A 12,264-nucleotide genomic window follows, 5' to 3' on the forward strand; every position below is an offset into this window, starting at 1 on the left:
CTATGATTTAAGTGATCCTTCAAGGCTGGGCCTGGTGGCTCACACTTGTAATCCCAATTCTTTGGGAGTCCTGAGATAAGATGATTAATTGGACCCAGGAGATTGAGAATAGCATAAGCAACACAGTGAAACACTGACTTTACCAAAAATAAATAAATATATGAATAAAATCTGGGTGTCGTTGTGATGTGCTTACTCATGAGGCTAAGGTGAGAGGATCACATTAGCCCAGGAGTTCAAGGCTTCAGAGAGCTATGATCACACCACTGCCCTCCAGCCTGAAGAACAGAACAACTCCCCATCTCTTAAAAAAGAAAATTAATAAATTTTTAAAAATAATAAAATAAAACAAATATCTCCTCAAAAATTCATGTTGAAATCTAATTCCCATTCTAACAATGGAGCTTTGAAAAGTGGAGCTTTAAGTGTTGCTTAGGTCATAAGGGTTATGTCCTGAAGTATAGACTAACATCTTTGTCACAAGAGTGGGTTTGTTATTGTGAGAGTAGACTTGTTATATCAAATTCATCCCTCTTTTGTTCCCTCACTATCTCCTTCTCTTACTCTTCCTTCCTTCTGACACCATGGAATGATACAGTGCAAAATTCCTCACCAGATACCTGTTCCATGCTCTTGGATTCACCAGCCTCCAGAACCATGGACCAAATAAAATGCATTTCTTTATAAATTACCCAGTCTGTGGTATTTTGTTATAGCAATGCAAAAGGGGTACTACTATAAAATAATAATTACACTGCTATCTAATTATAGAAGCTACTATTTTATTTTTTGGACCATACTATCTTATATCTTCATCAGAAATGGTTAAGAATTCCTATTTTATAGCATTCATGTCAACATTTAGTATTCTCAGAGTTTTACTTTTTTTCCAATCTGTTGTATGATTTAGCTGATGGCTAAGTAAATTTTGGCAAGTTATCTAACTTCTCTAAACTTTGGCAAGTTATTTAACTTCTCTATTTTCTCATCTGGTAAAAGCTTCCTCCCTGAGTTAATGAACTAGAAGAATTAGTATTACCTCTGGACAGAACACAGCCTCATGAACTGGGCTTAGAGACCAAGGCACATTTGTTTAAGCAAAAGGCTCCCCTTTCTGCAGCCAATGCTGTCCCGCCAGGGTTCATTGGTTGCTTTGAAGAGCATGGGCTGATTGAATTTAATTCCCAATTTGCCACCCTGTCTTAGGCTTTCATGAAAGGCAAACTACCCAATCATACGTGATGGTTTTGCCTCTCCTTACAAAACAAGACAACAGGCATCCTCACACAATTTGTAACCCTAAGCAGCTTCATCACCTGCTACTGGACAGCTCAATTTCCTTACCTACTTCAGGGCTGGCAGGATCTGCTGATTGTCATTATTTAGGTAAAATTCTCCTAACTAAACCCTTCCTTGGACATTATGTGACATTCCCACAATTATATTGTCAAACAGCCAAGCCATGGAATTGCTAAGTATCTGGGAGTCAAAAAGGTAGGCTCTCATTTTTTTTTTTTAATTCTGTCACAGAAAAAGATATGTATACGGGAGGGTAGTTAGACTTGGATTTGAAAGACAGAATCAAAGGCATTATAAAGTGTATCTGGATTCAGTCTGAACAGAAATAGCTGTTTTAAACAGCTGTAAAACACAAGATGCTCTCACTAAAATTAGTCATTTAATTCTTATTTGCTCCTGTCCCTATACCCACCATAGGGAGAAGCAGTTAAAAGAATACTCTGACATTTAGGAAAAGGAACTTTCCTCCTATTCCTATCCCCAAATATTTTTATCTTCTTTATACCACAGAGATTTTCAAAATAAGAAGCATTTCAATCCCCATATCATGACTCTAGATTGGTTTTGTGGCAAAATGTAAACAACCTTACACTCACTCTTCAGTAGCAATGGGGCCAGGATGATATGATGTGCAACCAGACAGAAAAAGAGTCTCAGGATATTTGAAATGCATTTGGCTATATTGTTAAGCAATTGCACTAAATATAGGAAAAGACTGAGCAACAGTCAATGAAGGACCAAAGTGAGCATCTCTACCTTTGCACTCTGAATATGGAGCCTCTCCTGTTTGACCTTCCTTCTTTCTTCTTCCTTCCCCAGGAAATGTTATTACATTTTCAGGGAATGGTTATATGCAAATAAATCAGGCTAACACAATTCTTACCAAAAAAGAATGTATGGGTTTACTTTCTCTAATTACTCCCAGAACATAAGATTATGCTTTTTTTTTTGGGGGGGGGGGTCAATGGTAGAAACATGCAGAAACTAAGGCAATGAGATTCTGCTGGGCAAAGAAGAGATTTTATTTTCACCTGCCTTTACCTACTTCCATGGTGTGACTGGGATTTGAACACACTATTAGACTGTTATAATGATTATAATGGAAGACAGGAGTTAGGATGTTCTAGGTTAGTGAATAATCCACACTGAGAACCTTAGCGCCTAAGACTCACTTAAAGAAAAGCTAATGTTTGAGGAGTTTACAGCAGCCTTTCACTCCATCTCGAAGGGCTTCTTTGACTTTGTCATTCCGAAGAGTATGACATTTCCAAAGGGTTCAGGAAAAGGGTTAGTACAGAAACTAACAGGGAAATTATCTTATTGTACTCCGCTTCCTGTGTCTGTTTGGGCTTCACATAGAGGACAAAGCAGCTGCCATAGCCAATCACGACACAGGTGAAGTGGGAGGCACACGTGGAGAAGCCTTTCCTCCTTCCAGAGGCTGAGGGAATCTTGAGGATGGTGGAGACGATGTAGGTGTAGGAGACAATTGTAGGGATCAAGAAACCAATGATAATGAAAATAGCCATTAAAAATAGAATAAACCCTGTGAAGAGGGTGTCATCACAGGATAGCTTGAACAATTGCCCTCTGTCACAGTAAAAATGATCTAACACATTTGATTTGCAGAATGTAAGTTGAAATGTGGCATAGACAGGCCAGATTTCAAAAAGGAAGCCAGATACCCACGTCACAATTATCACCCAGATGCAGGTGAGGCTTTTATAATGATGTTGTACCTCAAAGGGTTGCAGATAGCCACACAATGGTCAATAGCCATCACTCCAAGTAATGTAAACTCTGTGGTCCCCACAGAAATATACAGGAAAAGCTGGGCAATGCAAGCAAAGACATTGTCTGCATCTCAGAGAGCAGCAATCCCCAAAGCATCACAGGGATGATTGTGGTGATGATCAGGATTTCCATGACAGAGAGATGGCCAAAGAAGAAATACATGGGGGAATGTAGATATTTATCAACATAGACAATCACGATGATGATGGTGTTTCCCATTAATGTCACTAAGTAGAATAAGAAGAATACAGCAAAAAGGATGTGGTGTTGTTCTTGGGACCCAGCGAAGCCAAGAAGGCAGAATTCAGTGGCACTAGAGCGATTACCTGTCATTTAGTCTTTGCTTTGTTTCTTGTGAAACCCAGAGGGATGGCATCGTTCCACATGGTCCTGCTCTCAAGAAAGAAGGCAGAGGATTAGGGTAAGGAACTATTTTCAATCTGATTATCAGGTGACAGGCCCCTGCTACTATGCTCTGCACATAGCTGGAGATAAGTGTTGTCACCCCAAGTCTATGAGTAAGACCACTGCTTCATTGTGGAGTTGGCTCCCTGGAAAGGGTGTCTTTTTGCCCACTGAATGTGTCTTCTCTCCAAAGGCAGAGATTAAGACCTTTATCATAGGCCAGTTTTGAAATAAAATCCATCAGAAATCTTCAGTTCTATGATTGCCCTACCTTCTCTTGGGTTAACTGTACCAGATGACATAAAGACATTTCATACGATATTCAAAGAATGGGAATTTGAACCTGAGCTCTTACCTGTAACAATAGTGCACAGACCCACTCTGGGACCAGTAGAAAAGAGGCAGAGAGTCAAAGACCAACGTCCTTGCTGCTCTCAGATTCTAAAACCTCCATATTACAGAATGTTAACATTTCCAAATGAGAACTCTAAAACTTGGAGTAATTTCCCAGAGAAATCCATTTTTCTTTAATTCATTTTCCCTCCAATGTTCTGGGAAGAAGAATAGACAGCAGCTGGCACAGACAAGGAACAGATCTGAGGCCATCAGCTGCTAGATGCTGGACTCTCTGCCTCTCACTTTATTTATCCCATTACTCAAATGTCACCTCTTCAATGGACTCTTTCCAGTCCCCTGCCCAAAACAGACCTTCATTTTTCTTACAGCACTTGTTATTACATGATATTATATGTATAATTGTTTATTTCATTTCTTCATTAAACATTAAACAAATGTAGTGATGAACAGAACAAACAAAAATGCCTGCCCTATGGGGCTTATATTCAAGGAAAGAGTGGAGGCTAGACCATACACAAGGCATGTAAAGAAATATATAAGCTGTTAATGTATTATTCATGGCAATGAAGAAAAATAAAGCAAGGAAGAGGGACTGAAGATATAATTTTATATATTATAAAATTATAGTTTAATTATATTTAAACTTCCTAAGAAAGAGAATATGTCTTCTTCAACCCTGTATTCTAAGACTGGCACATAAAATTTATACATATAAAATATTCTTGGGCCAAATTAGTATGGCTAAAAAGTTTTGGTAGATGATGGATGGATGGATGGATGGATAGATGGATGATATATGATTAAATACTACTTTTCCTGGCCAGGGCTGGTCAGGCAGTATCCCCTTAATCCTACTCTACTTGGTGTCCCTTCCTGCATGACATTACCATTCTCTGTTCTATCCTTTTCTTCCTGCAGCAGCCTCCTCCATATCTTTGTTGGGAAGACAGTCCTTGAAGGACAGAACTGGTAAGAATGCTCAGAGCTCTGCTTTCCCACATCTGGATAACCAGCAGACAATGAAGGAAAATGAGAGAAGGACCCAGCAGAAGGAGTGAGAAGAGCTGAAAGTATTCTCTGTCTGCTGAGGACACAGTCTGCTGCTTCAGGATCTTGGTGTCCTTGTTCTAAAAGGCAGGCAGGCCCACGACCTCCCACTCTGAACCTGTTTTACTCTCTTTTCCACAGAGGAAAACCCTGGAGGAGACACTCACCTCTATGGGGAGGCTCCACCCCTACTTCTAATGTTCTCTCAGTCCTGGCTGAGGGTAAGTCCAGGTTGCCTAGTGCTGAGTCATACACAGGGGGCAGGGCAAGTGACTGCTGTCTCCATTCAATGTGAAGAAGGAAATTATCCTCATGAAGGAGCTTAGAAAAATGTCCAGAAGTAGTAGCTTGTGCAGAGTTGAGTCTTTCCCTTTCTCGCCTTGGCTCCCACTTCCCTCTTTCCCAAGGGGACTTAGTCATGGAGGCAGCTCTTTTAATTAGCCCAGGGTCAGGGAATCCCCAAGCAATCAGTCTGGGGAGAGCAGAACAAACTTTTAGTTAGTCCCATGTTTGACCAATTAAGTTTTAGAACTTTTAAAAGATTTGTTTAGTGGGAAAATGTGAAATCTTACCTATCAGGAACTTCTTAATATCAGGGCTGCTTTTTCCCAAAGCCCCAAGTCTGACTTCCAGAAAATGTCTCAGATTCTAAGCCAGGGATGTCCAACCTATGGCCATGGGCTTCATGCTGAATTTGTGAAAACTTTTTTTCTTATCTATGTTGTCTGATATGATATCACAAAAAGTATGCAGGGACCAGCTTTTATTAGGTGTTTGTGTATTTACTGTGTAGCCCAAGACAACTTTTATTCTTCTAATATGCAGCAGAGAAAAACATTTCACCCTTTCTGCCTTTATCCCCAGCTTTTCCAAAAATTCTTAGTTCTTTGGAGCCAAAAAAACAACTCCATCCCCTAATAGGAAACACCACCATTGGCTCTAAAACATGCACCAGTTTCTCCAAATGCCTGCATATTAACCTCAAAGCCTTAACTTCACCAAACAGCCCCTAAAAACCCTGATGATGCCTTTATTCATCTTATAGAGGCCCCGGTTCCTAGCCCTGTGAGCCCTACAGAATCAGTAGAGAGATTCAGCCCTAAATCTAACTCTTCTCTGTGTTATCGTTCCATGTTCTCCCTCTTGTGAACATATGTGCATTTGTATGCATTTGAACAATATTGTTCCAGCCACTTTCTCCCATAGCATGTCCCTGATTACCAGCTGGGCCACTTCAAAGTGGAGAGAGCATAAGGACTGCCTAAGTAGGCAGTTATATTCACAACCTGGGAGAACTGACAAAATGTAAATTGGAAATATGCTTGCTGCTGGAGTAAGACTGAAAAAGTGAGAGTTATAAAACATTCATCTAAATTTTGGTTTTCATTTTAAGTATATGTCAATTGGTTCCTATAAATTGGGAATAGTCTTCCTTCCAATTCCTTAAATTGCCCAAACTGAACTAGTTGTCATATAATTTTAGAGAGATTTTCTAAGCATGTATAACCATATTCTTTTTCTTAAAGGCTGTGAAAATCTATTTACAATCTTTTCTCTCTCTTTAAAAACATATAAAAGATACCTCCCCATAATAACATGTATTACCCTACCTCTCTCTTTCCTTTCCATTGAATTGCATTATATGGATGTCCTATTCTTTATTAGCCAGCCCTCAACAGACCCATTTTATTGTTTCTACTTTTTATTATGAAAATGATGCTATAAGTATTTTTAGCATTTATAAGTACATACACAGTTATTTTTCTGAAACAAATTCCTAGAGATGCAGGTGTACTAAAGATGTAGGTGTATGGAAAATACTGTTTTTTATTGGCATCACGCAGGGGTCAAACTTTTTAAACAGGGGGCCAGTTCACTGTCCCTCAGAATGTTGGAGGGCCAGACTATAGTTTAAAAAAAATTATGAACGAATTCCTATGCACACTGCACATATCTTATTTTGAAATAAAAAAACAAAATGGGAACAAATACAATCACACTGCCCCATGTGGCCTGCAGGCCGTAGTTTGAGGACCCCTGCCAGATTTTCAATTGACTCACACAATCATTAAGAATATATGGAGCCAGGCAAATTAAGAATGTATGGTGGCTCACACCTGTAATCCTAGTGCTCTGGAAGGCCAAGGCAGGTGGATTGCCTGAGCTCAGATTCTAGACCAGCCTGAGCAAGTGCAAGACCTCTAAAAAATAGCTGAGCATTGTAGCAGGTGCCTATAGTTCCAGCTACTTGGGAGGCTGAGACAAGAGAAATCACTTGAGCCCCAGAGTTTGAGGTTGCTGTAAGCTGTGACACCAAGGGCAACAAAGTAAGACTCTGTCTTAAAAAAAAAAAAAAAAAAAAATATGTATATATATATATATATGATAGGTAAGCTCTGTTTTTTCTTGCCTACTACATGCCAAAGCCATGATTAAAATTTGATTTTGATTTTAAATTGAAAAGAACAATAATAAAACAACTTATAAGATAAATGAAACCAGTTATTCCCAAATATGTTGAACAAATTAAATTCACAATTAAGAACCTTCCCACACAGAATACTGAAGACCTAGGTGGTTTTGTGGCTGTATTCTATTAAATATTCAAGGAAGAAATAATACTAATCCTGACAAAGTCTACTAGAAAATTGAGAAGGGAATACTTTTCAATTCATTTTATAAGAATTATATTGATATCAAAAACATCACAAGAAAATAAATCAACAAACCAGTATCTGTCATGAACATAGATGTAAAAGTCCTTAACAAAATATTAGCAAAATCAAATCTAGCAATATGTAAGCAGGATATGGAAACATAACCAAGTAGCAATTTTATCACAGAAATGCAAGGTTGGTTTAAGATTAGCAGATTAATCAATATAGCTCACTTTGTTTAGAGAAAGAGAAAAAACTATGAGCATCTTAATAAGGGCATTCGAGGCCTTTGATAAAAAAATCAACATCCACTGATTAAAAATTCTGAGCAAACTAGGAACAAAAATGATCTTCTTCAAACTGATAAATAGAATGTGTCAAAAAAAAAAAAAAAAAAAAACCTGGTACTAACATCAAACTTACTAACAAAAGAGTCAACATCTCTCTCTGAGACAGGAAATAAGGCAGGGATGCTAGTTAGCGATGGCTGTCTGTGGATGCTTCCCCTCGCCTCCACAAGTACATTCAGAATCTCTGCCAGGGGCCCCCCAAACAGCCTCAGAGTAGATGCCATGGGGCATTGTCCAGACCCCATTCAGAACCAAGGCAATTCATTCCCACAGCCCACAGCTGGGCTTACCCCAGAAGTTGCCCCCAGTCAAAGAGAAATGCCTTTCCCAAGATGATAATCCTTTTGATAAGGCATCCAATGGCCTATTAATGAGGACTTGCAAATGCTCAGGCCCCAACTTTCAATTCTGAACACCATTCAGGATGATTCTGTACAGCCATTTTGGATACAGAGCTCCCTGTGGGATTTGAGCCTCTATTTCAGCCTCACCACAGCTCTGTCCAAATGTCTCCCTCACATTGCTCCAGAGAACGTTCCAAAGATCACTTCCAGCACTAAGATAACCACAGAGTGTCTTTCTCAAAATAATTCACTATTTTTAATCATATGTGTGTGCATTTGTGTATGAATACATATTTTTATAATGTACAGTGATATCAATCTTCATCAAATATGCTTCAACAGGGAAGAGACATTGTCCATTCTGTTTACTACTGTATCTTCAACACATTGTCTAAAAAGTAAGAGTTATCCACAAACTAGTCTTATTACATCTTCCCCTCTTTAATTCTGAGTAAGATTGAATTCTTTCCATACTTTTAAAATTATTTATATTTCTTATTAATGTACTTACAGGTTTGTAAGAGGATTTTATGTATAAATCAAATAAACCTTATTTCACGGTTTTTGTTTTTATATTTTGTTTTCATCATGCATAAATATTTCATTTTTTTGCAGTTACATTTAACAGACTTTTAGTCTCCTGGGATTTATGTTTTCCTTAGAAAAGTCTATGTTCATACTCAAGGTAATTTAAAAAGAAAAAATGTTCCCATTTGTTACTTTTTACATTTAAATCTGTTTGAACCATCTGGAACTTATTTTTTTGGAAGCATGGAATATAGATCCAGGGTTGTGGTGTTTTCAGGTATTCTGTGAATGCAAGACATATTTTTGGAATAAAGGGCAGGGGAGGGTGTAAGGAAGAAGTAGATGGAGAAACAGAGATAGAGAGAAAGGCCATAAAACCAACTTAAAGACCTGCCATGGCAAGAAAAAAAAATGTACTTCATCTTTGCAGGGATAAGGAAAGTATCCATATTTCAATGTTAAGAAACAAGAAATTAGAATGACTAATGACATTTATAAGGGCCAGAGAATTGGCAATGGAAAGATAATGTCTGCCAACATGCCATTTTACACATGATGAACCTGAAACTCATCTGAGGTCAAGCAACTTGTTAAGGTCATTTAGCAGTTTGCTGGCTGAGTTGGGACAAGTGACCAGGGAGTCCTGACTCCAAGATCAGCCTTCTGTGAGTGAGGGAGAGAGCTGCTATCCGCAAGGACTGAAGCACCGGGTAGAGGTGAGTGGAGTAACCTCTAAGGATGCTGCTAAATCTGAGATTCTAAGACTAAAAAAAAAAAAGTGCATTTTGAAAATCATTCGGGTTCATATTACTGGCATAAAAGACCCCATATCTACTAAAAATAGAAAAATTACCTAGATGTTGTGGCAGGGGACTATAGTTTCAGCTACTCTGGAGGCTGAGGCAGGAGGATCACTTGAGTCCATGAGTTTGAGGTGGCTGTGAGCTAGGCTGATACCCCAACACTCCAGCTTGGGTGACAGGATGAAAGTCCGTGTCAAGAAAAAACAAAAACAAGAACAAAAACATAGGAATGCATCTGAGTTGCCCTTATTGATGACAATAACTACGTGTTTCTCTGAATGAAATGAACACTTGCTCCATGAGCTACATCAATCTCTATGGCTGGGATGGTTGATGGGGTGCCAAGGGGACTTGACTTTTGGAGACTGAGCAGTTGAAGTTTGGGGGGAATCTCGCATCTGGGATCCTGATGCTCCAGACTCTCACTCAGCCTGTAACATAGGGTTTGACAGTTCAGAAAGGCCAGGACACGATAACGTGAAGAAGGCCATCTTCCACTAAGCAAAGTGGCTTATACCTCTCAATTTAGAACAGCATGCTAAATGAGAAGATATTCACAAGAAGAATTGTACTAGTGCTTAAATAAGATTTCTCGTGTTCACATTCTTAAAATAACCTTATGGGGGAAGCATTACTATCTCTATAATATTGGGGATGTTTTTATTGGATAAAATTTCAGATTTTTATCCCAGATGCATTCATTAAAAGAATGCTTAGTGAGTATCCATAATACTGTGTAAATGTTTAAGTTTTAAGCCCAGGAGTAACTCCAAAGCCCCCATCACTCTCTCTGTTCTGGAGTTCTGGACACAGAGGGTAGTCCTGGTTCCTACCTGCCTTTGATTACTGTGACAGTGGGCTTGTTGTTGACTTAAGCAGAATATCAGTATTACACAAGCCTGGAGGGCCACTGACTTTCCCTTGTCACTCCCACCAAGAGCCTGCACTTGAGTCTAGAGTTTCCTATCTGGCCCAGTTAAGTTCTAAAAATCACCAAGATTTAGAAACAGAGTAGGCAAGCAGCACCAGAAACACACATCCTTGGGTGCAAAGAATACCAAGAGAACCGTACTCATCTGGGTTCCCTGTGGCTCCATTTTCTCTTTCTAGTTCATGTCAATCATGGACACTGCTGCCCTGGGCTGTTGAGAGACAACTGGTGTTTTTCATCAGGAACTCAATATAATGTTTGAACACATTTTGACTTGTAAAGCACTTGCCCAGCAGAGCCTGTCTCCCATCCCAACCCTAAAGGTCTGATATCTCTAAGTTCAGCTCTGGATAACATGGTCAGGGGACTCCAGAGGTGAATGACCAAGGCAAGTGCCTAAGAAAAGCTCCCTGTACATGAGAACTAAGATGCACTGGGGGTGTCAGGAGCAGTACGGATGGAAGGACTGGGTTTTGATTTCACCAAGAATGGGTGTAGAAGGTTTCATGCTCACCTCTTAGAGAGATACATTTGCTTCCATGATCAGATGCCACTGCTAGGATCAGGGCCCCATTCTGGGAAGACATCTGTGGCTCTGGAGAGACAGCTAGAATGCATCTCTTCAGGGCTTCATCTGTTCCACCATCAAACTTGCTGTTTTCATTCCTGATTTTCTTTGTTATTTGGGGATATCTAAAAGTATCTTTTCAGTTAACTATAATTAAAATGTGCAGCCAGAAAGAAATACGACAATGTGCCCATACAGAGCTGTATAAATACCTACCCACACACACGACGCATGGCTTTCACATTAAAGAAGGGTGGTGAGGTTAGGAGATGTTCCAGTGAGAGTAAAGCTTCTGTGCCAACAATAACAACAGCAAAATACACAGTTGTTGACTCTTTCAACCTGGCAGCCACTATCCAATATGACACTCATAGATAGCCTTACTGTTTTTACTCTACATCTAGGGGAACTTCTGCTTGGAGAAGATTAGCAACATCACAACAAGGTCACACTACTGGCAATTCTTAGAGCCAGAATGCAAACCTAGATGGGGAAAGGCATGTGCTGTCAGCCCTGAACAAGAGAGAGTCATGTCAGGAAGGGTGGCACTTGGGAAATGGTGCCAAGAACCCATGCAGCCCACATCCTGCGGGTCCTTCAGAGATGCTCTAGAGCAGCAGCATCTGACCAGTCTTGCCTGGCTTCTGGATGACTTGATGCCCTTTCTGCCTCAGTCTCTGGAAACATGGAGCAGATGTTCACCCGAGGGTTCCCTGAATTCCCCAAATTGCTGGCTTTACTTGCTGCTGATGGAAGATTCAGAGATGAGTGAGTGTTCTCAGCAGAAGGGTACCAGGAAGCAATAGAGATGCCTTGGGCTGGCTTCTGTACCCAGCCTCTGGCCATGCCCAGTCCCTAAACCATCAGCTCCCATGTGGGTAACCCCAAGAAACCCCCCAATTTTGTCTCTTCTGCCAGAGTTTTTTCTTCCTTCCGCTCATGGTTTCTGCTTTTCTCTGTCCTTCTCATGCTGCCTCTCTTGCTTTGCTGTTTATTCTTTCCAGCTCTCTTTCTCCATGGCTGCGTCTGCTGTGTTGCTCTCTCCCACCACCACTGCTCTAACCCCTTGCTTCCAGTTTTATAATTCTCACACATTGCTATCTCTCTCTAACTCTCCCCTGGGAACCACTGCCTTTCCCAGTCTCTGACCACAGAGGCACATAGCATTTTCCACAGGAATG

General features: G+C 40.0%; 1 protein-coding gene across 1 annotated transcript; it reads right to left on the bottom strand.

Moving 5' to 3' along the window:
- Positions 1 to 2,482: 2,482 nt before the first annotated feature.
- On the bottom strand, positions 2,483 to 3,426 carry LOC128598246 (olfactory receptor 9A4). The gene is given in 4 exon segments (XM_053608642.1): positions 2,483 to 2,563; positions 2,565 to 3,016; positions 3,019 to 3,153; positions 3,156 to 3,426. Coding segments are annotated over 4 exon segments (939 nt in total).
- Between the last annotated feature and the right edge of the window lie 8,838 nt (positions 3,427 to 12,264).

The sequence above is a fragment of the Nycticebus coucang genome, chromosome 11 (assembly GCF_027406575.1).
Source record: "Nycticebus coucang isolate mNycCou1 chromosome 11, mNycCou1.pri, whole genome shotgun sequence".
NCBI lineage: Eukaryota > Metazoa > Chordata > Mammalia > Primates > Lorisidae > Nycticebus > Nycticebus coucang.